The following is a 25,838-nucleotide window of genomic DNA, read 5'->3' on the forward strand; positions in this document are numbered from 1 at the left end:
TTTAACACAGGAATTTTTTCCCAAATACATATGATTTTTGACAAAAAAGAAAACAAATTTTCTTGCGACGAAAAAGCAAGTCTTTCTGGTAATTTTACCAAAATGAAAATATTTTCTGTAACTTCGAAAAAAACCACGTATTTTGGCAATTCATTGCAGATTGGAAAAAATCAGTCATTTTGGTAATTTGTGCAACAAACAGATTATTCTTGGCAACATTGCATTATTACTTTCCTGTAATTTTCAGGTCTTTTAATAAGTTTTTCAGTCTTTTTATATCAGTCTGACTCATTTTCGAATCATTTTTTCGTAAACTTGAATCACTTTTCATCACGTTTTGAATTGTTTTTAGTGATTAAAATCGCGTCTGAATCTGGTTAAGTTTCCCCTGAATTACCTTACGTTTAATTTGAAATACTTCTTGACACATTATTTGAGTAGGTTTTAGCAGTTTTAATCGCCTTAAAAGTAGGTTTAGTTTTTTTTTAAGTAGGTTTCAACTTTAACACGTTTAAATTGCTTTATAGGGGTTTATTCGATTTTGAATCACATTTCATCACGTTTGAATTATTTTTAATGATTTTAATTGTAGGTACATATGTTTTGGCTTTGGTTAATTTTCATTGAAATTTCAACTGTTTTTGGTACCTATTCAACACATTTTTCGTGCATTAAAGTTAACTTTTTTTTTTAGTAATTTTGAGTAATTTTTTTTGGAGGGGGGGGGAGGAGGTATTATTATAAAATGTTTTTGGAGAGGTTTTCGATCGTTATCTCGTTTCTTGGGCAAATACTAAAATCTCCCTTTTTTTTAATGTTCAACACTGGTAGTGTTTTTTTAAAATGTTTTTTCATCATTTTGAGGGGTTTTCATTTTTTTCGGGCAGGATTCATTAAAATTTTTGCAGTATTAAAAAAGGATGGTGAACCCAAAATATCGTTAGTTGTTTTTGCTCATTTTTATTTTTCTTTTGTTAGCCAATTTTCTCAGTTTTTCGTCAGTTTCAACGTATCCGGTATTTTCAACCTCGAATCAATTCAATTAGGTATACTTATTAATTACACCACACACCATGAAACAACTCAGATTGTTTAATAGGTAATCATAAAAAAAATCACAGTCCCTTCTTGAATCTTCAAAAGCACATACAAGGTAGGAATTGAAACAAATTAATAAAACGAGAAATGCATCGAGCTCGTAGATGCATTTACATAATTGAGCTTCCTCTTACACAATTCCATCACAATTTTAGCTGCTTCGAGCTCACAATACGTAAAATTCACCTATGTCATCAATTTAACCGTATACGACAAATTGTCATTTCTTTTCGAATTCAACACCCAAAGCTGGCGAGTTGGTCGAGCTAAGTCAGCAAAAATCTGCGTTACATGAGGCATTGACTTATCGTCTTGCAACACCACATTCATGTATTCGTCCATAAACGGAGTATTGGTATTCCATCGAATAACAGCGTAATCTCGTTGATAGAAATAATACAGGTTGTCTTTCGAATCAACGAATATGGCTTTCGATTTACCGAATTTATTACCGATGTATTGGAAAGATATATCTGTATCGTTGTAGTCGTACCACTAGGTATATAAACAAAATTAAAATTACACGCTGGTCAATGAACCTCTACCTATTTGACGATGAAAAAATTCAAAAATCGAGTCAAACATGTACTTACATTGTAGTGTAATTTCGAAGGTTCTTCGATACGTCTCAGCTGTTTTAAATCTATCGTGAATAATTCCACCGATTCGGACGAAGTCGCGTACAAAACGGACGATTTTCTCGATAATGCTAATTGATTCATCGAGAAGGACCATTTTTCATCGATTTTAATAAAATCCCCATCGTTCGAAGTGATGAATTCATCGCACATCTTGAAATTCTTGTTCAAAACCAATCTCCACCAAATGTGTTTTTCGAAGTTGTATACGAGTAAAGATGTACGACCAGCGTCACCCAAGATTACTTTGATGCCTTTTTTGTAAGGTGTCGCGTCCACTGTTAAAGATGATAAACTATCGACCGGAACGTTTTGCAATTCTTTTTGCAAAAGCTGACGAGGCAGAATCGAAAATTAATTAAGTATTTGGTAATGTGGGTATTTTAGTATTGATGTTTTGAAGTATCGAATTTATTACCCGTTTATTGGTCAGTAAACTGTAAACGATTATTTTAGGAGGACAGATATCTTTCCAGCCTTGATCTAGTACATATAGATGACCTTTATTACCATCCGTATCCATTGTAATGGCAGATTGCAATTCGCTACATTCTCCTAATTCCTGTATCGAATTCCAAAATGAGAATTAACGTACAATGAATCAAAATAGCCTTTTAGTGTGCTTAATTTAACCTTAATACCTGAGATGGAAGATTTGGATAAGCTCTCGGGCTGAAGAGCGGTTTTGACGAATTCTCTGGCCATGGGACCTCGACCAATGTTACCGTTTGGGTCTGGTTTATCCTCGGAATAGCGACGATGGCTCGATTGGTGGACACGACGACGATTCTCGATAGCGATATTTTCTCTTCGTCTAGGTTCAAATGATCGAAACTCCAATTGTGAATTGAGTCAAATAAGGCGAGAAAAGTCGCGAAGAACACGATGTTGAAATACATTTTCACGTTTCGAGTTTTTAATTTGGTTTAATTTGTCGATAACTGAATTATCCACGAGGTTGATCAACTGTCGTCGTGATTATTTTACATACAAAATGTGAAGTAGGTATTTATAAACATCGGATTATTTACTTTGTCAGCATGTTGTGGGTTTTTTATCCGCGAGTTGACGTATTTTTCATGAAATATTCGCTTTGGTCTCGTTCGCGTATATTTTAAAATATTAATTCGAGGTAATGGAGGAAGTAGTTAGGTTATCGATGATTTTGCGAATTATAATGAAGAGTGGTTTCTAAAATCTAAAATTGGTGACTCGAGATTCGGCTCGATATACTTCCATAGTTTACTCGTAGCAGCTCAAACTATGTAAGCATAAGTCAATTTTTCAAAATTAGATCATGTTTAGAGGTCATCAAACGATGATGAATCACGCAAACCGGACAGTTTTTCAATTTTTTTTTTTTGGCAGAACTGTGGGGCTTCACAGTTTTCTAAAATGGCTGAAAATGGAAAATTTCAGTTGCAAACTGATCCGGTTGTACGTGGTATAGAATTTCGAACTTTTTTTCAAATTGTAGTACTTTGAGAGGGTAATCGACGAATGCTGTCAAAACCAGGGTTGCCACTTTCAAAAACCTAAAAAAATCGATTTAAAAACTTTTAATTTAAAATATAACCACGATGTCTGCGAGTAAAAATTCTGAAAAATTCTCAGTTTTAGTCCTTTTCATTTGGAATAACACTAGGAAGTTCGCCCCCTGGGCTGCGGACCCCAACCGTTGGCTCGCACCATCGTTTCGCTCGGGTTGCTTGCGTTTTGCCCTCCCATCATCCAAAAAAATTGAAAATATTTTCACTGAAAATTCAAAATTGTTTAAGAACTCCCAATGATTTTCCCAAGTGAAAATTCCCTTCATCTGAGTGAAAATCCCCAAACCTCTGTTTTTTGTTTCAATTTCCAAATATTTTGATTTACTTACTTAATTTCATGTTTTCTTTTTCAACGATCAAGTGTCCATTTTTGTTTCAAAATTTTCTTTTTTTACATTATTAATTGATTCCTTTTCATTCCTTTTTTATATTTCATTTTTTATTGTATTTATTTATTAATTCCCATCCTGTTTTCATTTTTTATTGTTTTTTGCTCATTTTTTTTTTTCATCTATTTGTCATAAATTCATTTTCTATTCCTTTTCAACCATATTCGTTTCATTTCATTTCCAAACATTTTCCCTGGGGGGGGGGGCATTAATTTTTTCTTAGTTTCAACTTCAATTTTCAAATATGTATTTCAATTTCCTCCATTTCATTTTTTTAAACGATTTATAGTTTGTTTCTGAAGTGTTGAGTACATTTATTTGTTTCAAAATTTTCTATTCTTACAATTGTTTTCCAGTTTTGATTTAAATTTTATTTGATTTCTTTTGGTTCCATTCAGTTTTTTTCAGGATTGATTTCATTTTATAATTATTTTATGTTTTGTTTTTCCACCTCGTTTTCTCATGTTCAATTTTGGTTCCAATTTAGTTTTTTCACAGTTGATTTCTTTTTTAACTTTTTTTGTGCTTCAATTATTTTCTTGGTTTTTTTTTGAGGTCTTTAAATTTTCTGGGTTTGTTTTTACTGTTATTTTCATTCTTATTATTTTTACTTCTTTGATGATGAGGAAAATGCTTAACAAATGAGAAATATTCGGTCTCAAACCCTCAAAAAGAAATACCTGGCTGCAAGTTTGAATTTTTGTTTATGATAATAAATAAAATGCTTTAGCAAATAGGAAATATTCGGTCTGTAAATTAAAGCTAAAAATTATTGAATAATGCATTTTTAATTTCTTAGGCTCAAACTAAAAAATTTTGAATTTTAAATGTTTGATGGCACATCTCTAGACGTCATTCATAAGGAACATTTAAAAAAAAAATTGAGCGAAATCGGTTAATATGGAAAGCCAGGGCTGGCGAGACAAATTTTCACATGATTCTTTTAATATAATATATAGATAGATATCAAAAAATTGGACTGGCATTTTTTGTCATTTTCGAGAAAAAAAATCACAAGTTTAGCTCTTATTGCAAAAATGCCATCAGAAATCTAAAAAATGAAAATTTTTGCATTTTCGAGACATTAGAACAAAATTTCCTCCCCCCCCCAATTTGTCAACGAATTGACGAGAAATACCATTTTTCTGGCTATAATTTTAAGAGTGAAACATATTGAAAAAATGTCACCGCATTTTTGAAATATTTCATCAATATGTGGACGGACATGTAAAAAATCCACCTCGTCTTAATTTGTCAGTGAATTTACGAGAAATATTAATTTTCTGGCTATGATTTTGCATGTGAACTTTGGGGCCACGTAAATATTTTGTTGTGTGGTCCCATCCTTTGGCTACAAAATGACTCCTCATTTTTCAAATTAGGTCCAAAAAATTGGGCTCCAGAATTTTTTTTTTGAACCAATCTTTTCGTTCCACTTGACCCAATGATGATGTGTTCAAGTGGAACGAAGATTTTCCATTGTTCTTCGCCATAACGAGAGCTCGAATTTGATATTTTTACAAGCTTTCTACGGTGAAAAATATTGTAGACAGGAAGATCGGAAATTAGCATTTTGAGGCCATTTTTGAAATCACAAATTTTTGTGTCGAGAGAAAACTATTGATCCAATATGAGTCCAATTTTGTACAGTGATGTAAAGGAGGAGTCCCAGTAAGGTCATTTTTTGGCCCCCTGGCAGTTATCGACTAGACCACTCTTAACATGTTGTAATAAATATCCAAAATACGAATCGTTGGTTGGTTATTTCGAAATGATCATGTTTTGGTCTCCAGGCGTTCCCAAAGTTGTGATTACAAAAAGAATTTTAGGAACCACTGAGTATTATTTTCAAAAACTTGTTTAGCGTAAAATATCTGTTTGAACTCGACAAACGTTATGCGAGGTGATTTTCCTATTTTCGACCCTCGGAGCAGAAATGAGGGGGGGTGATTTTTGGAAAATTTTGGAACCACTATTTTGACTCTACCCCTTTGAGCCCCGCTAAAGAGATTTTTACAGTTCATTAGTATCTGAAACACCTTAATCCTACCAAATTTTGAGCTCAATAAAATTTTCCGCTGGTACTCAAAAATCCAGTTTTCCATTTTTTCGCAATTTCGAAATTTTGAGAACCCCTGGAAAACTAGAAACCTACGTTAGCGCCAAAAATTATCTAAAAATGAACGAGTCCTAAACAATGTAACATATTTTATGCTTGAATTTTTACGAGTTGTTGAACAATTGGAGGAACATTCATCGAAATGAACTTTAAATTGATGAAATAGTGAAAAAATTGACTAAATTGCATAAAAACCACAACAAATACAATTACAAATTGATACAAAATTAATAGGACGTTTTCTAAATTATTGTGTACGATGACCAGAGCTTACCCTAACGTGCAGCTCCAAAACGAAGTTGTGCAGTTGGAAATTGTTTTCAAATTTTCAAATTTTGAAGCATAAATAATGAATTTTTTCATTAAGCAGTTTGAGCAGTGCATTACACAAAAAACATCGTTTTTATATCCCTCGGAATACGAATTTTCGAGAGATTTGCACTCGCTTAGTAGGACCCGTTCGCTTTTAAAATTTTGAAGCAAAATTATTAACTCCTTAGAAGTTACTATCATCACACAAAAAAAACATCGTTTTTTATAGTTTTTTTTTGCCTGTGTATATTTTATTCTTCAAAAATGGAGGACCGAAGGAAAAATCTGGCGGATTTGCGTTTATGACACGATGGATGGCGCATGGCTAACTTGTTGGTGGTGACTGGGAGGTGTCTATTCGATGATCAAGGTGGCATCTTTTCCTCGCGAGTCGTATTTTACTTTGTATTTTTCGAATAGCTCGATCAACTCTCGCGTAAATATTTCGTGGTATGTATCCACCAGCTCTGGACCAGGATTTTCTTCTTTGGGCAATTTAATCGGGTTTCCCACTGCGTACAAAATGAATTTATAAATTAACACGAGTTTGGTACACAAGTACGTTAGTAAATAGGCAATAGGTGCTCGGCATCTCTTTATCATTGCCGACAAGGGGACTCGGACTCACCTACTGTAGTGATGGGCCGATTATGTGGTAAAAGTCTGAACGAGTGACTGAGTATTCCCCGACCTTTGACTAGGATGAGCGGTATTCCAGTCGTGGCTCTTAGCTTGCCTTGTAACCATCTGTACCATTTGCCGGATACTTGTTCGTAAGTGTCTGTTTCGCCGAAAGAAAATACCGGCACTAAAGATGAGCTGTAGGGTAAATTTTTCGTCGTTAAAATATTCGTCGAACGCAGCTACACCTGTGTAGCCTACTTTACAAATTAGGATAAAAGGCAAACAAAAAAAGTCGTCGGTGAATTTTCATACCGAATTCAGCAAGGTCATTCCACCCCAATTCGAGCAACGTTTTTGAGTCTTGCCCTCCAATTTCGCTCAAATTTATTAGCAAAAATAATTATTTAAAAACTAGGGAAGTATTTTGGAACGCGGTGATGCTAATTTTTTGCTCATTATCTAGTACCAATTTCAAAAAAATCGAATAAAATAGGTAGCCGAAAACTTACGTAATTTTTCAATTTTTCCATTTCTTTCAATATTTTTTTTCTTTTTCCAAAAAATAAAGGCATTTCTGTCTCTTACCCGGTCTTCAAAGCCATCTTGACGAAGCCTTTTCGGTTCCTCAAAATTATGTGATATTCGCCGGGGACAGACTTCAACGCTTCGGCTACGCCTCCGACCATGAGTACGCACACATTTCCTGGCGGTCCGTTCAGTACGTGCAAAATACCTCTGGCCGAAGCTGCGCAAACGCCTAATGCGACGTAAAACAATACATTGAAGGATTAAGTAATTATTTAATTAGGTACACCGTTCTTATTTCTTGTAGTTTGAGTGATAGTCTGGAGGCCCGCATAAGGATCAATTGCACCCTCTACCGATCCTTCGGGACAATTTTTTTCTTAAAGGGTGAGTCCTAAGGAACATTTCTAGCCCTTGTCCAAAAAACATGGCCCTGCTCATAAAATGGCGGTCATTTTGATTGACTGGTAGCCGAAATCGCAGATTTTGCGTTCCAACATAGGAATTGCACAAAATTTTTTAAACCTCACAAAGGCAGATCGAAAGAGCAGGCAAAAATTTATCATCTGACAAAATTTCAAGTGCTTAAGTGCCTTTTTCGATTTTTGGTGAATTTTTGAAAATCAAATTTAGACCAACAATGAGGGAAAAATCAAAATTTTACCAAATTGACCTAGGAAGCTGAAATTTGGAATATACCCTATTTTCGACCTGCCACATCGATTGAAAACTGTTTCAAAGCATTTAGAGTAGTTCTGGAGCCTCCAGCAGATTTTTGAAACTTGAAATTCCAACAAAATTTCATCAAAATAGAGTTGGAAAGTCAAAATTCATTCTGCAAACTAATTTCAATACGCTACGAAGTCAACTGCAGGTGAATTTCAAGTCGTTTTGGAGCCTCCAGTGACTTTTTGAGAATTACTGGAGCCTCCAGCAGGTTTTTGAAACTTGAAATTTACCTAAATTTCATCAAATGGAGTTGGAAAACCGAAATTTACTTAGCAACTAATGTCTTTTTTGCTTCCAGCAAATTTTTGAAAATTACTGGAGGCTCCAGCAGATTTTTTAAACTTGAAATTCCCACAAAATTTCATCAAATGGAGTTGGAAAATCGAAATTCATTCTGCAAACTAATTTCAATACGCTACAAAGTCAACTGAAGTTGCATTTCAAGTCGTTTTGGAGCCTCCCGCGACTTCTTGAAAAATTACTGGAGCCTCCAACAGATTTTTGAAACGTGAAATTCCCACTAAATTTCATGAAATGGAGTTGGAAAGCCAAAATTCATTCTGCAAACTAATTTGAATACGCTACGAATAAGTCAACTGCAGGTGAATTTTAAGTCGTTTTGGAGCATCCAGTGACGTTTTAAAAATTGCTGGAGCCTCCAGCAGATTTTTGAAATTTTGAAATTTACCAAAATTGCATTAAATAGAGTTGGAAAGCCGAAATTTACTCAGAAATTAATGTCTTTTTGAGCTTCCAGCAAATTTTTGAAAATTGCTGGAACCTCCAGTAGATTTTTGAAACTTGAAATTCACCAAAATTTCATCAAATAAAGTTGGAAAGCCGAAATTCATTCTGATAACTAAATTCAATACACTACGAAGTCAACTGCAGGTGAATTTTAAGTCGTTTTGGAGCCTCCAGTGACTTTTTGAAAATTACTGGAGCCTCCAGCAGATTTTTGAAAATTGAAATTTACCAAAATGTCATAAAATGGAGTTGAACAACCGAAATTTACTCAGCAACTAATGTGTTGAGAAGCTTCCAGCAAATTTTTGAAAATATTGGAGCCTCCAGTAGATTTTTGAAACTTGAAATTTCCCCAAATTACATCAAACGGAGATGGAAAACAGAAATTTACTCTGCACTTCAATTTTTAACACCCTCTGAAGACGACTTCAGGTGGGTTCAAGTCATTTTGGAGCCTCCAGCAACTTTTTGAAAATTGCAGGTGACTCCACCTGGTTTTTAAAACTTGGCATTCCCACAATATTTTATCAAAAGAGTTAGCAAGCTGAAATTTACTTTGCAAACTAATTTCAATGCGATATGAAGTCGATATAATGGTGAGTGGTGGTTTCAAAAAATGATTTTAAAGCTTTCAGATCCTTTTGGGAATTTCAATTTTCCAAAAAAACGTCGTTCAACCTTTCAAAAAGTCGCTGGAAGTTCCAAAACGACTTGAAATCCACCTGCAGTTGACTTCGTAGCGTATTGAAATTAGTTTGCAGAATGAATTTCGGCTTTCCAACTCCATTTGATGTAATATTGTGGGAATTTCAAGTTTCAAAAATCTGCTGGAGGCTCCAGAATTGCTCAAAACGGGTTGAAACAGTTTCCAATCAATTTGGCATGTCGAAAATAGGCTATATCCCAAATTCAAGCTTTCTTGATCAATTTGGTAAAATTTTGATTTTCCCCCTTTTTTTTCGATTTTTACTTAAACGTAGAGGAGATACATACCGAAAAATAATAACAATTCTCTGGCAAATGGAAAGTTGAAATTGGCATTGAGCGTCATTATGTAAGGATTGAGGCCTGGAAAAGCTTTGTCAAAATGATTCGCGTCGCTGATGAAGTTGGTAGAAGCGCCGAAAACCAAAATGCCGTGTGGAAATGAAGAAAATAAGTACGTGGTGTTGGCTGGCAATTCGGCCGTCTTGACTAGTCTGATCGGGAAGTAGTTTCTTCGGTATCGCCAAAATCGCAATTTCCTGAACGCCAACAATCTGAAATAAGGTAAGTGCAGGTAATTACGCCACCCTAAGGTTTGAGGTCATTTAGTGGGGTTAAAATGCATATTTGGCAAAAATGTGAATGAACCACCTCAAAGTACATCTTATTAGCTACCTTTTACGAAAAAAATTTTTTTTCTTACCCCTCCCCCAATACCGCCAATCTCCTCCTGAAATTTTTTTACAAAAGTGGCGTAATTATCAACAGGTGCAGGTAATTACGCCACCACCCCAAAAAACTATTTAAAATCTATGAAAACATTGGTAAAAATCATTTGGCATTTTGGGCATCTTATTGGCTACCTTTCCCTAAAAAAAATGTTTTCCATTACCCCTCCCCCTATCCCACCCCTCCATTTCTAAAAATTATTCACCAAAGTGGTGTATTCATCAACATATGCAGGTAATTCCGCCACTCTCCCCCCACCTCCAAAAAAAAATATTTAAAATTATTGATAAAAACATCGCTAAAAATTATTTCTTAGCATTTTGGTCAAATATGTGAAAGTCCTGAAAGAGTTTTGTTAAAGTGGCGTAATTTTCAACATTGGTACTTTTATATATTTTTCAACATTTCGATACTTACATTGAGAAATGACAAAAAACTGTTTATCGCATTGAAATCGTCATTAAATTTACTATAGGAAACATACTATCTTAAAAATTTTTTCCCCCCTTATTACAAATTACAGCATGTTTCCAAACTGTGGTCAATTTAACATGACGTTTTTTTTTGGCATCAAATTTACGAAAAAGCGAGCCCAGATCAGAAAATTATCCGGTCCAGGGATATTTTTGGTTTTCCTACCTTGGCTTTAACAGTACAATCACCTAAAAATCGTCACACGGCGCCATCTACCCGTTTACTATGAGAACTGCGGCAGTGGCGTAATTGCCAACGTGGCGTAATTAGCTGCACTTACCTTACGTGTAGTAAAACGAGATGCGGCATTAGTCGACTTAGAGCAGCGCGTGCCGATAATAAAAAAAGTACGAATGTACAAAATGCAAAATTCAAAATTCGAAACCAACCTTCTGCCTCCGGTGTGCGGAGTTTCGCGGTCATAGTACATCCATAAGAAGTACAAAAGTCCGATTATCCATAGCGATGTCGTTATGCAGAGTAGTAGCAAAAACGGCGGACCGAAGATGAACGTCAACGTCATCATCCAGCAACCTAACCAATCGTAGTAATCCTCAACTGTCTGTCGAAATAATGCATTGCTTTTGTCGCGCAGCGGAGGTCCGTATTCCACTTCCATTTCCAATTCCATTTTCCATTCCTGTACGGTTTAATCAAACAATTAGCCAATCAATCAATCAGTCAGTCAGTCAGGGGTCATTTCATGTCAAGAAGACATCAGTCACTTTCAAAATCACATTTTTTTGGTCGAATTGACATGGCATGGAATGACCCATACCATTAGGTATTATGTCAATGTAGTTGCATCTGGATACATACTCGTATGTAGCTAAAATGATGAGCGAAGGAAGGAAGGAATGAATGACTTACCGTTGGCATGGTTGATGATGAGTGTGAGCAGACCCTAGACCAGCTCGCAATTTATGGCGAAGTTGAATTGTCCAAAATGTAAAGTAAGGGCCGATGACATTGGTAGGTCCACATCGAGCGATATTCGAAGACACAACCCGAAATTTTACCTAAACATTGTTTTTACTCTTCGTTTTCGAACCCTTGTCTTCGGCACGACGATACACAGGCTCGAGGTAAAGCGATGTTCGATGTGAATTGTAAATTGTTAGGTATTTTCAGCTCAGTGTAAAACTATTTTTTACCTAAAGCACGCGAAACTGGCAACTTGGAAACGATTCGTCAATAATGTTCCTACACGAGCGTTTTGTGACGAAAAATGTTTCTGTTGTTTGCGCTTACGAGCTCCGAATATGCATATCATAAATAGGAATAAACGTGATGCGAGCATGTATAGGTAGGAGTACCAAATTGTACGATACGAATATCTATTACATATTAAGTGTAGGATGTAAATAACGCGATGAAATGCATCCCAACGTAACCCAACTCACTTGGTTTTATTTCGTAGTTCGTACTTTTAAATGTTCTGATTTTTGGCGAATTTTTGAAAATTACAGAAAAAACAGGAATTTTCTTCAACAAATTTTCAAAATGATGGGTTCATATTACCATAAAAAAACATATGACTTCCACCTCCCCTTTCGACCCAAATCAACGAGCAGGTTCGCAATATCTTTTCGTTTCCATAGGTCGCAAGGGAGCCACAAACTAAACTTGTAGTTTACAAATTTTTATTACATACTCTTATCTATGTATCTATAATGTCAGCAAATACATACGATACTTTCAACAAATAATTTATGCTAACTAATTTTTAGATAGTTACATTACAGCATAGCTGACAATATTGTCATGATTTTAATAATACCTATTCAGCATCAATGGTGCCATCATCTTGTAGAGTGTTACGCAGAATTTTTCTTCTCGGAGCCAATATACTGAATAAGCTTGAATCAAGATTTGATTTCATAGATCCTTGCTCGTGTTCAGATTTCTGAATTCGATTCACTGATCCAACATTTCTTTTTGCTATAGCGTCAATTTTTTTCAAAATATGTTTTTCTTCACCTATAAAACACATGTGAAAAAGCTTCAGATATCAAACAATGATTCAACAGGTTAAGAAGTTGAAACACTATTAATTTACTAATTCAAATGAAAATTTAAAGAATCCTATTGTGATGATAGGTAACTCACTTTTAGGAACTTCAACGTCTTTCAAAGTATCCCGAGCTGCTTTTTTACTGCAAAGTTTACTGTGTAGCTTGCGAAAATTCATATCACTGCAATCAACACACTCTGGACCATTGCAAGAACCACCTTCTCCATAGTCTTCATCTGATTCCTCCGAAGGGTATCTGTCTGGTTGAGTAAATTCTTCAGAACCTTCTTCATAGTCTCCTTCTGGTCCTATATTTTCCTCTGAGGGGTCTCTTTCTGGATCAATAATTTCTTCAGAAGGGTCATCATCTGCAGAATCTCTTTTTAGTTCAATAATTTCTTTAGAAGAATCATAGTCTGCAGATTCTGGTCCTGCTTTGCCCATATTTACAAAAGAATTGCTTTTTGAATTGCAAACTAAATAATTGTTTGTGTAATTATTTATAGATTTGTTACTCGAAGTAGTAATTTTTTGTAGAAACATAATGGGGCAAATAAGTACCAGGACTCTAGCTTTAAAAACATGGATTTAAAGAAAGCTAACAGAGGTGCAAACTAGAATCATGTGAGCAATTATTACCAATAAAAATGAATTATGTATTAAGTAAACGGCTTACCCCTGCATGTGGTTGTCATGGGGGACATTGTGGACATGTCACCAGGCGTCATTGTTGACATAGACATGGTGGTTGTGTCACCAGGCATCATTGTTGACATAGACATGGTGGTTGTGTCACCAGGCATCATTGTTGACATAGACATTGTGCTCATATCACTGGGCATCATTGTTGACATAGACATTGTGGTCATATCACCAGGTTTCATTGTTGACATAGACATTGTGGTCATGTCACTAGGCAGCGTGGTTATGTCACCAGGTTTCATTGTCGACATGGTTGTCGAAGTCGTGTCACCAGCTTGCATTGTTGACATAGATGTTGTTGTAATTTCACTGGCTTCCGTTGTAATTGTAGACATTGTTGTTGAAGGACTTGTAGTGGCTTCTTGTGGTAATGGGTTTGCAAATTGAAGACGATATTTTTTTCTATATAATGGATGGTTTTCATCAGGTTTACCTAAAATGAGGCAATTAAACACGCATTAAAACAGAACAATTCAAAAAAAAAACATCCAAATCATAAATACATACATTAATAATGCAAGCAACATTTTCAATGTCATAGCCTTAAATAGGTAGGTAATTCTAATAGCATTACCTATTTTTGCACCACTTCGTTTCAAAGCCATCATTTCTTTCAAAATGCCAGTCATTGACAATGGATGTGCATTGTTATTACCAGTCAAGTCTTCCTCAGATTGGTGTAAGGATTCTCTATGCTGAACAAGATTACGAGTATGGCTACCTTTGGACCATAAACCGTAAAAGGCTGGATACCCAACAAAGCTACTTTTAAGAACATTCTTGAAAACTGGAACACTATGTGATTGGGATTTGCGATATGATCTGTTGAATGCAGCATCTTTGCGACTTTTTACACCGTTCCTATGAAAAGATGGTGAAATAGGCACAGATCTTTTGAGTCTCTGCATGATTTTGGCAGCTTCTTCGATAGAACTATGGTGTGCATTGAGGTCTCTGGCAATTTTCAACAAAGAACCCGTGGAATCCATTAACACATTTTTACTAGGAGAATTTATCTTTGAATGGAACTTTTTATTGTTGTTGATAGTTCTGTCCGCACTGGATAGTGCCTTAGCAGCAAATGGTGTTGGTAGCCGTTCATGCAGTTCTTGTTTAGAGTCAGATCCATCAGCTATGGCAGGGGGATCAGAACCAGCAGTATTCGCAGAATGAGGCCGCATATCAGTTGGAGGCAGATCAGGTAGCATTTCTTTACCAGCTGAAGCCATTTCAGAGTCATCATTACCAATATCAGAGGCCATTTCTTTATCAGCTGAAGCCATTTCAGAATCATCATTACCAAGATCAGGGAGCATTTCTTTACCAGCTGAAGACATTTCAGAGTCATCATTACCAAGAGTTTCATTTTTACCAGACATATCAGGTTCTGAATCTTTTGCAGATTTTTCAATCAATGAATCAATTTCAGAATCATTACTAGAACGGGTAACAATATCATGATTAGGAAAGATCGCTGTAGCATTTGTCTTCAACTTGGACTCGAGATCATATTTTGGAGTTGGATCAGCAAAAGGATTGGATTCTTGCTTGGGTAAATTTTCTGATTCAGAATCATCTTCTGAATGGGTCTGAACATTAGAGCGGTTTTCAACAGGCTTTTCATTGGGTCTCAGGTCGCTTTCAATGGGTGAATCGATATTGGTGGATGAAGTTTCTGAACCAACTGGATCCTCTTCTTTTGCTTTCATTGAATTAGGCCAATTTTCTTTCCTCATGTCACCAAATACAGTTTCTCTTTCCAACTGAGGATCAATATTAAGTCTGACGTCGTCGTTTTTAAAAGCATATACATCCGAGTTCTCATCAAATGAAACTGGATCAGTTTGAGGATTTGCTCTTTGGTCCAAACCAGAATGCTTGAATTGAGATGGATGAAAATCGGGAGCTTTTGGAATGATGGTATTAGCTTTTTTACTATTTCTCATTGTAGGAATAACGGGAAAAGGTGCAATGGTTGGAACAGCATCAGGTGTGGGATAGATTTCTCCATGAGCATGAGTTTCTGTTTCGTTTATTTTTTCAAGAAGTACATCTGTTATTAAGTCAAAGATACATTTTTTAAAAAATATTTAGTTACTCATCATGAGAATATACATATACTAGTATACTGTTAAATTGAACACATTTTATGTACATACCTCGTTGTTTTGACAAGTGAAAGTGTAGTAAAGCAGTGCTTATTGCTAGCATTGCAAATAATAAGAAACTGACAAAAATACATATTTGGAATCCAGTCTTAACCCACAATGGGGGCGACCTATGAAAAGAAATTATACTTTTAGTCAGCTTATTTATAGATGAAAATGAACACAAAAATAATACTCACATTTCTCCCAAAAAAAATCAACTGTTTTAAAATCAATAGGTACCAAATAAGTTCACTTTAACTGAAAAACATGATGTACTACCAACATGAAAGTCACTTCTAGATCAACTAGGTATGGCCACTGTTTCAGGAATGTCAAGAAAATAACGTTTTACTGAAAAGAACACCGTGTGATTTCAATATACCTATGTGTTTCGGAATACACAATACAAAATCAAACAATATCTAAGATTGGGTAATAATTTCAAATCGTATGCAACACTGTTGTAAAGAAAAATGAAGAAATTATTGTACTTTGTAATTTTTCTACGGGGAGATCTTCTGCCTAAGCAATCAGCAATGCAACATTCAAATGAAAGCAATAGAATGTAAGAGAATATTGTTGTAATGAGTGATGAATGCATTTCATATACATACAATCGCGAGTCAATGGCCGATCACAATAATTTCAAGCTGCGAAATGCGATTACAATTACACAATGTTTGTACAAAGTAAATTGGTATCAAAGAAAGCGACGTCTATTCCCAGTAAGAAGCGAATCTCTCATTGCAATTATAAATTTTGCATCACAGTATTATTATGACAGCAATCTTTATGTACTCAAGGATCACTAGGTACCTAGGAAAAGGAATAAAAAGAAGAGTGCAGAAGATGGCAAGTTTTTAAGATTAGATTTCAAGATCACAGTCAGCCAGAAATCCATTCAATTTCAAAAATAGACAATTTTGGAAAGGAACGCGACGTTTCTCAATTTTGTCCTCTTATGGCTTACCAAATGATTCAAATTGAACGTTTTGATTTATATGTGTTGAGCCTCGAGTGGCTATTTTGGCATAGATTTTGCTGAAAATGAAGAAAAGGATCATTCAGAATCATTCGATAGGAAATTTTTTTTAGAAATGGGTGTTTCTTTCTTCAATTATTGAAATAAGTTGATAGAAAATGTTACCCCAACCCAGGGTTGGGCATACCCAAGTTCAAAATTTGTTTGCCCAAATTGTCAAAAATCCTTGTTTTTTTTCAAAATCGTCAAAAACACCGATTTTTATTCAGAATTTACAAAAAATCCAATCCATGTTACATTTCTGTCCCAATTTTCAAAAATTGTACTTCTTTGCTAAAATTTTCAAATAACTCAACTTTATTTTCTCCAATCACCAAAAATTTCATTTATTTAAAAAATTATCAAATTTAGGCCTTATTTTTAGTCTAAATTCTCATGAAATTTCACCTTTTTTCAAAATGGTTGAAAATCTTACTTCCTTGTTGAAATTTTTTTTAAAAAAGTACCTAACTGGGTATCTACTTTTGCCGATAATTTTGAAAAGTCTCATTCGAGTTGATCGATACATTTTTTTTAATCTCAAAATTTTCTTCATTTGCAAAAAATCTAATTTTGCCTCAAAATGATTATGCATGACATGGTTTTTTGTCAAAATTCTCAAAAAATCCCCTTTTGGGCTAAAGTTGTCAAAAATTGCAGGTTTTGTCAAAATTTTCCAGGAAGTATACTTTTTTTCAAAAAAGTCAAAAAATCTCACATTCTTGTCAAAAATATCAAAAAATGTTACTTTTTTGACAAAAATTTTTAAAAATTCTTCCTGTTTGCCGGAATTGTTGAACATTTTACTTTCTTCCAATTTCTAGAAAATTTTACTTTTTTTCAAAAATTAATAAATAAGGTAAACCCGGGTAAGATGGCCATGTTTTGCCAAAACCGCTCTGGAGTCAACAGAAATTGTCCGATTCTACTTTTTTTTTTTTTTAAATAAACCTAAGTTATCCCTCTACAACTTCCCTTAATTGAAAAGTGGTTTGGTGAACTTATTCATATAAAAAAAAAAAAAATTCGAAAAGTTGATTTTTGGGCTCTCAAAAAAGTACCCGGGAAAGATGGCCAACCCACCCAGGGTAAGATGGCCATCCCATAAAAATGATTAAAAATGCAAATAAATTAACAAAATCAAGTTTCGGGGGTTTTTATTACCTATATTTAAATTTAATAACTTGAGAAACTTGCATTTTGTTAATTTATTTGCAATTTTTAATCATTTTTACAGCGAGGTGGAAATTTTACCCCAAATGGGGTACAGATTCCAACTATTTATCATAATCTATCTTATTTTTATAGGATTTTCTTTTTTTATAGCTGTAAAATAACACAGAGACATGTATTACGATCACAGAGACATGTACTAGATCGATTAATTTATTTTCAGCGTGAATTTAACACGTAAAGCATATGGCCATCTTCCCCCTGGCCATCTTTCCCAAATGACACGGTCACGTATTTTTGATTCTGGTGACTCTGTGAAGTCTTGAAATGACTAAAACTTTATATGAAAATGAAGCTGAGAGTTCTAGGTTTCGAATGATATATGAAATATTTACTTATCACTTCGTTAAATACGTTTTGGCAACGATAATAAAAATCCGAAATTCTTCTTTTAGCAAAAAAATTAGCCTTAAAATGTTATTAACACTTCTCACACAGACACAAATGAAGTACTGAAAATTTTTTTTATGTCTGGTATGTTCTTTTGTTATGAGGAATAAAATATATTTTTTGCAGCGCGATCCGGCGTCCCATATTCGAGTAATGGCACCCTGGCCATCTTACCCCGTTGGCCATCTTACCCGGGTTTACCTTATGCCTGATTTTATGTTGAAATTTCTCAAAAAATCTCACTTTTTGCCAAAGTTGTCGAAAATGCTTCTTTTTTACCGATAATTTCTGAAAAGTCTCACTACTTTGCGGTAGGCACTACCTACTGGACCTTTTAACGTCCTGAAGAAGTTCAAAGGACCCACAAGAATTCCCAAACACAAAGCAGTAATTATATCCTTCTTTGATAAGAGGGTGGGTGGGGCGAAGGGTGCTTCAATTATTCTCACATTGTCTCGAGATACTCAACTTCAGCAGCACTTGAAATTTTAAAAAGTTGAAAGTTGAACTTTCCAATTGAAAGTTCAAATTTCAAAATGACGCTGTAAGTGCAAGCTACCATTTAAAATTCTGAAAAAATTCCCAAAGATGTACTTTTTGATGCTTTTTTGAAATATTCATTTTTTGAGATGAGATCTGTTAATTGATGAGGAGCACCTCCTCCCCCAAATTTGAGCAAAACTTTCAGAAAAAAATCTGGGACATGTGATACATCGAATTGTATGTTTTTGGTGACGCTGAACACGAATATGAAGTCAGATTTTTGATTGGACCCCATCCATAGCCCCCAGCACCTCCCCTAATGGGGTAAAAACTCAAAAAATTGTTTTGTTCATGCGACATATGAAATTGGGGAGGTGCTGGGTGCCGTGGAGGGGGTCCAATCAAAAATCTGACGTCATATTCGTGTTCAGCGTCACCAAAAACATGCAATTCGATATATCACATGCCTAAGAATTTTTTTGAAAGTTTTCCCAAATGGGGGGGGGGGGTGTGTGCTCGCGTCCATAAAAATCCCATCTCGAGGGTGCTACCATTTAAAAATCTGAAAAAATTTCCATAGATGTACCTTTTGTTGCTTTTTCAAAATATTTGATTTTGAAGATGAGATCTTTCAATGGAGAGGGAGCACCCCCTCCCCCAAATTTGGACCAAACTTTCAAAAAAATTTTTGGGGCATGTGATATATCGAATTGTATGTTTTTGGTGACGCTGAACACGAATATGACGTCAGATTTTTGATTGGACTCCATCCACGGCCTCCAGCACCTCTCCAAATGGGGTAAAAGTAAAAAGAAAAAAATGGGTTTCATTCGTGTGACACATTAAATCGTAGTATGTTTTCGATATCGCTGAACACCAATATAGCTTTAGTTTTTCAAATTGACCTCACCCATGGCACCCAGAACCTCCCCAAATAGGTAAAAGTCCAAATAATGAGTAATGATTTCCATATTATGGGGTCCAATCGAAAATCTCACGTCACGTCATATTCCTGTTCAACGTCGCCAAGAACATATGGGCCATGATGAGGTCACTTCAAAAAACTAAGGCTATATTCGTGTTCAGCGATATCAAAACCATACTATTCCATGTGTTGTATGTACGATCAAAACACTTTTTAGAACTTTTATCCCATTTGGGGAGGTGCTGGGTGCCGTGGAGGAGGTCCAATCAAAAATCTGACGTCATATTCGTGTTCAGCGTCACCAAAAACATGCAATTCGATATATCACATGCCTAAGAATTTTTTTGAAAGTTTTCCCAAATGGGGGGGGGGGGTGTGCTCGCGTCCATAAAAATCCCATCTCGAGGGTGCTACCATTTAAAAATCTGAAAAAATTTCCATAGATGTACCTTTTGTTGCTTTTTCAAAATATTTGATTTTGAAGATGAGATCTTTCAATGGAGAGGGAGCACCCCCTCCCCCAAATTTGGACCAAACTTTCAAAAAAAATTTTAGGGCATGTGATATATCGAATTGTATGTTTTTGGTGACGCTGAACACGAATATAACGTCAGATTTTTTATTGGGCCTCATCCACGGCCCCCAGCATCTCCCCAAAGAGGGTAAAACTTCAAAAAAGCGTTTTGTTCGTCCGACACATGAAAAAGTATGTTTTCGGTGATGCTGAACACGAATATGACGTCATATTTTTGATTGGACCCTATCCACTGCCCCAAGCACCTCCCCAAAGGTGGTAAAATCCAAAAAAATTGTTTCATTCGTGTGACACATGAAATAGTATATTTTCGATATCGCTGAACATGAATATATAGCCATAGTTATTCAAATTGATCTCATCCCTGACCCCTAGAACCTCCTCAAATAGGTAATGATCTCCATATATATTTCACAGTCTCACAAAACTTCTTGAAACAATATCCTCGATTCAACTCATTTTTGAAGGGAATCAAGCACTGAGTTATTCAACTCGAAGTAGTTTTTTTTTTTAATTTTTTGGCCTGACTTTAAACACACAGAACAAAAATCTATACCAATTCAAAAATCTTTATTCAACAACAATTAATCAATCAATCACAAATAATTCATCAATCCCACATAGAGCATTTCTTGGACGGATTCATGGAAGAATCCGCCGGACAGGCGAAATCTCTGGAAAATTCACGTTGGTTAGAGAACGATCCAAGGATACGTATTTTATCCGGAGCGTGTAAGTCTTCGTTCACGGTCAACGACAAGTATACAGAAGCGTATTTTGAACACCAAACATTAGCCGCACTAATCCAAAATAATTGCCTAGGAGTGTAATCCAATCCAGGGAGTCTGGGTTCTGGACCATTATTTCGTTCCCATTCTTCATAAGCACGATATGCTTGTCGAATACCTTCATTGTCAGCTATGTTTTCTCCTTGTGTTATCAATCCGTCTACCTGTTTAGCACATGAGAGTTTATAAACTTGAACATTCACATACTCATAGGTTAGGGGATGAAATGAAGGCGAAAAACGTACGTAGTTTTCTGTTCCTTCGATCAAATAGTTGTCGTATTGTTTCACAAAACATTTGACTTTTTCGTAATATTTTGATTTGGTTTCTTCAGGCCACCAATTTCTGAAATTTCCATCTTTATCGAACGTACTACCCTGAGGAGAAAATACTCATAGGTAAAATTATAACACAATCTACGTATAAGTAGGTAGATAAATCAGATTAAAACCAACTTGATCGTCAAAAGCATGCGATAATTCATGCCCAAGTATAAACCCAATCGCTCCATAATTCAAATAATTCGGCCTATCTTGCAAAAACACATTTCTTTGCAACAACGCCACTGGAATTTCTAATCGAATTATAAAATCATATTATTAATACTCGATATTTATTGATGCATAATATGGTAATATGGCATCAAAAAAATTAGAACTACCGACTTATACTGTTTTCAGGAAGAGCATAAAACGCGTTTACAATCAAAGGATTCTCATAAGACAGCCAATCGTCTTTTATTACTGGTCTTTTCAACGTTGATATCGTAAAATCGATGATGAATTTTTTAATCGTCAATAACGATTCGTAATATTGTCCCGGGTGTACTTGAAGCTGTAAAATTGTCATAAATCTACGTATTGATAGGTAACTAATTAGGTAGGTACCTACTTCGTAAGAATTTTCTTCATCTGTAAAATGATAACTTACACCTTCGTAGATCTGGGTTAATTGTTCATTGCTGAGAAGTATATCAGGATAGCCAACATTTTCAGTCATCGCGTTAATTTTCTCCAAAGCATGTTTTCTTATTAACAATAAAAAAATATCATGATTTACACCACAATAGGTACTAATACGATGATTCCTCATTATACGTCTTGAATCATTATTCAAGCTTACTTCGTAGCTTCATCAATCCAGTAACAATTTGATAACGTTTCGTGCATTTTTCCTTTGATGCTTTTTGATATTGCAATTGTGTTTTTTTTACGTTCATCGCTGAAGTATTTACGAACGTACATCGATGCTACAGCCAAATTCATTCTAGAATAAAATACATAAATGAAATCGTCATAATTTTGTCATAATCGATCAGAAACATTTGATGCGGATTTCTGGAGCTATTTACTTATCAGCAGTGACTGCTACACAACTCTTCCATCTTGGTGAATCCGAAACAATCAGATACGAATTGAGCGAAAAAAACAATGTTCGCCAAATGAAGTAATTGGCTAAAGTTCTAGAAGACGTAAAACAGCATCAAAGTAGGTAATGAATATTTATATTGGCTCACGTAGGTACTTCAATCGAGTTAAGGTACCTACCTTTTAGAAGTCGACTCGAGTAAACCTTGCACATTCGTTATAAATTCTGGATACGCGATTACAATGGTTTCAGATTCTGATACAGAAACCGAAGGATTAAGCATGCTTCGAATAAAATGCATCCATTCGATCGATGGATAACGTTGCTGAGCTTCAGATATCGACATCGCTAGAAAAGTCTTAGCTATATCTTCTTTTTTATCCGATACTGTAGGAAAATACTACACAAATGTCATGTCATAAATAGGTAATAACTCGATTATCAATTTCAGCTCGCGAAATTGATAGAGGCAGAAAACCAACCTGAGCTAATTTAATCTCGAACTGTAACGCTGACGCTAATTCTACCAAAGCTTTCTTTATTGGAACTTGAAACTTTGTTGCTAAATTTAGCATCAGCTTGAAATACAACTTGACTTTGCTGTCGTCTATACCAGCTCTTAAATTATAAACAGGAAGTGCTAGATCTGGCGGACTTACCTAGAACATAAATATGAATTTTTCAATCCCCAGTCGAACTAGATAAAATAAAATACTTTGAAGGTAAATTAAATTTGAATACTCACGTATATAACCCTCGAACTACTATTCAAAAGATTAGTTTCAATATCGAATGATAAAATATAATTGCTGGCGAACCCCATCTGTCTGGATTTACCTACAACGTCGATCCATGAAAATTCATCACCATTCCAAACATCTTCAGCGACTGGCCAACCTCCTAGTTCTTGGATTTTGTCAGCAATTGGTTGCAGTCCATGAGTAGAAATAGTTTCTGGTTTATAAATAGGTTTTGAGAATTTTAATACTTACACTTGGACGATTCTTGGGTCATTCCACCTCAATTCGATCAACGTTTTTGAGTCATGTTCTTCGATTTAGCTCCAACTTTTTTTTACAATATCTACCCACCCAATCAGTAAGAAACCCGGAATCAGTTTGGTCCCAGCACCCTCAGAGAGCTCGTGAAGCGGAGGAGGCTTCAGTTATATTTTCACATTGTTTCAAGATACTTAACTTTAGAAGCATATGTCTCCAAAGCTACGATACTTTGACCAAAACTGACTTCACAGTTCGAAAGGGTATCGAATTTTGAACTTTTTAAGCATTTTGAAATTGTCAAATTTCAAAATGACGCTGAAAGTGGGAGCTACCATTTAAAATTCTGAAAAAATTTCCATGAATGTACCTTATGATGTTCCTTCAAAATATTAAATTTTCGTGATGGTATCTTCTAATGGAAGAGAAGCACCCCCTCCCCCAAATTTGGGTCAAACTTCCATAACAAATCTGGGGCATGTGATGTATCGAATTGTATGTTTTTGATGACGCTGAACACGAATATGACGTCAGATTTTTGATTGGATCTTATTCATGGCCTCCAGCACCTCCCCAAAGGGGGTAAAAGTCAAAAAAATGGTTTTACACGTGTGACACATGAAATAGTATGTTTTTGATATCGCTGGGACACGAATATAGCCTTAGTTTTTCAAAGTGACCTCACCCATGGCCCATAGAACCTCTCCAAATGGGTAAAAGTCCAGCAAATAGGTAATGATTCCGATATATAGGGTCCAATCAAAAATCTGACATCATATTCGTGTTCAGCGTCACCAAAAACGTACTATTTCATATGTCGCATGAATAAAACACTTTTTTGAATTTTTACCCCATCTGGGGAGGTGCAGGGGGCCGTGGATGAGGTCCAATCAAACATCTGACTTCATATTCGTGTTCAGCGTCATCAAAAACATGCAATTAGATGTATCACATGCCCCAGATTTTTTTTTTGAAAGTTTCGCCCGGTGGAGGGGGTGCTCCCTTTCCATTGAATGATTTCATCTCGAGAATTAAATATTTCGAAAAAGCATCAAAAGGTACATCTGTGGAAATTTTTTCTTAATTTCAAATGGTTGCTCCCAAATACAGCGTCATTATGAAATTTAAATTTTCAATTTGAAAGTTCAACTTTCAACTTTTGAAAATTTCAAAATACTTGAAAAGTTTAAAAGGCAATGCCTTTTCGAACTGTGCAATCAGTTTTGATCAAAATATCATAGCTTTGGAGGCATGCTCTGCTGAAGTTGAGTATACCTACCTCGAGACAATGTGAAAATAATTGATCCCCCCCCCCCATCATGGTCCAAACTGATTGCGGGTTTTTTACTTATTGGGTGGGTAGACTTTGTAAAAAAAAAAAAAAATTGAGCAAAAACGATAGTCATGATTTTCAAAACCGCATTTTTTTGTCGAATTTACGTGGAATGCCCCTCTTTATAGATATACCTAGTACCTATTTATTAAGCTTCAAGTGAACATTTTACCTTCATCTAAACAATCTTTGAAAAACTGTTTAGCGATTCGAAAAGGTTCGATGTCGCCTTCGTGAATAGTTTCGGATAAAATTTCATGAATTTGTTCAAATGTCTTTTCTCTGATAATACTGAACGAATTTATTCCCAATGTGTTTTTAGGAATTTCTGTATCCGAAATAAAACCACCGCAGGCAAAGCTATAAAAATCTTCGCAAGGATCTACGTTCATATCCATACTTTGTTGAAGCAGTTCAGCTGAATAATACATAAGAACACCACTTATAAATTTTAACGTTCTTGGTATAAGGTGTTTTGTCTGGATAAACTAATGAATTTACTACTTACCTGTCTTGACACATCCATCGGTGTTGCAAACGTCTCCGCAGGATACTTCGAATTTACCTGCGTGAATTTTCACGTGATCAAAATTTATCGATAAAATGACTGTTTGAAATAGGTATACTGTACATGAAAATACCTTTACCTTGCGAAATTATAACACATAAACAAACCAAAAAAATACAGTTTATGCCTTTCGGCATCGTAAATTCCAACACAAACCGAACACAAAATTTTCACATTTTCGAACTTTAACGTTAATCTAGTGACATATTTTCCTTTCAACAGCAGCATGAGTAACCTCACAACGACGTACATAATCATCCTTTCAATTGAAACTGACTCTTGTGAAATACAAATGAAACAATAGTAGGCTACTTCGTCATAGGAATGCAACCATATATTGAAAATATATTCCATTATTTCGCAAAACTCGATCGCGTCACATGTAATATATGCACTGAGAACTTGAAAAGCTATTATGAGTTGATCGAGTCAGGATTTTCAAGACGACAGATCACAAAATGGTGAAGTAATTTAGAAATGTATGTGTTCATATTATGTTTGGAAGTTCTTTATAGGTTCCCATGATGGGGAAACAAATTGCATTGAAGAGTATAATAGGGTACGTACCCTGCCCAATTGATGAGATCACGAAAAAGTCGAGCTTTAAGAAAATAATCATTTTGGAAAATTTTGAAAAATCTCAAATCTCTCATTTCCAACAAAACAAATTAATATCAGTTGGAAATTTTTG

General features: G+C 35.2%; 4 protein-coding genes across 4 annotated transcripts; all 4 read right to left on the minus strand.

Annotated features, from left to right (window-relative positions):
• Nucleotides 1–1,076: 1,076 nt before the first annotated feature.
• LOC135834859 (uncharacterized) lies at nt 1,077–2,759 on the minus strand. Its single transcript, XM_065348835.1, has 4 exons — nt 2,378–2,759; nt 2,155–2,298; nt 1,692–2,069; nt 1,077–1,593 (listed from the first exon to the last, which is right to left on the minus strand). The coding sequence occupies exons 1-4, from the start codon at nt 2,633–2,635 to the stop codon at nt 1,285–1,287; spliced, it is 1,089 nt and encodes a 362-aa protein (XP_065204907.1). The 5' UTR covers nt 2,636–2,759; the 3' UTR covers nt 1,077–1,284.
• A 307-nt stretch (nt 2,760–3,066) lies between these two features.
• Nucleotides 3,067–11,851, minus strand: LOC135834861 (2-acylglycerol O-acyltransferase 2-like). Its single transcript, XM_065348836.1, has 6 exons — nt 11,510–11,851; nt 11,029–11,279; nt 9,725–9,990; nt 7,316–7,487; nt 6,735–6,925; nt 3,067–6,618 (listed from the first exon to the last, which is right to left on the minus strand). The coding sequence occupies exons 1-6, from the start codon at nt 11,516–11,518 to the stop codon at nt 6,461–6,463; spliced, it is 1,047 nt and encodes a 348-aa protein (XP_065204908.1). The 5' UTR covers nt 11,519–11,851; the 3' UTR covers nt 3,067–6,460.
• Nucleotides 11,852–12,265: 414 nt separating this feature from the next.
• On the minus strand, nt 12,266–15,858 carry LOC135834863 (uncharacterized). The gene is made up of 6 exons (XM_065348838.1): nt 15,703–15,858; nt 15,515–15,633; nt 13,930–15,408; nt 13,330–13,788; nt 12,749–13,021; nt 12,266–12,619 (listed from the first exon to the last, which is right to left on the minus strand). Coding segments are annotated over exons 1-6 (2,532 nt in total). The 5' UTR covers nt 15,705–15,858; the 3' UTR covers nt 12,266–12,419.
• A 4,785-nt stretch (nt 15,859–20,643) lies between these two features.
• LOC135834864 (neprilysin-2-like) lies at nt 20,644–25,428 on the minus strand. Its single transcript, XM_065348840.1, has 13 exons — nt 25,227–25,428; nt 25,088–25,144; nt 24,752–24,997; nt 22,994–23,202; nt 22,731–22,907; nt 22,428–22,648; nt 22,232–22,342; nt 22,003–22,146; nt 21,811–21,907; nt 21,546–21,714; nt 21,336–21,454; nt 21,126–21,257; nt 20,644–21,044 (listed from the first exon to the last, which is right to left on the minus strand). The coding sequence occupies exons 1-13, from the start codon at nt 25,282–25,284 to the stop codon at nt 20,703–20,705; spliced, it is 2,082 nt and encodes a 693-aa protein (XP_065204912.1). The 5' UTR covers nt 25,285–25,428; the 3' UTR covers nt 20,644–20,702.
• Nucleotides 25,429–25,838: the final 410 nt, after the last annotated feature.

Source organism: Planococcus citri, chromosome 2 (genome assembly GCF_950023065.1).
Source record: "Planococcus citri chromosome 2, ihPlaCitr1.1, whole genome shotgun sequence".
NCBI lineage: Eukaryota > Metazoa > Arthropoda > Insecta > Hemiptera > Pseudococcidae > Planococcus > Planococcus citri.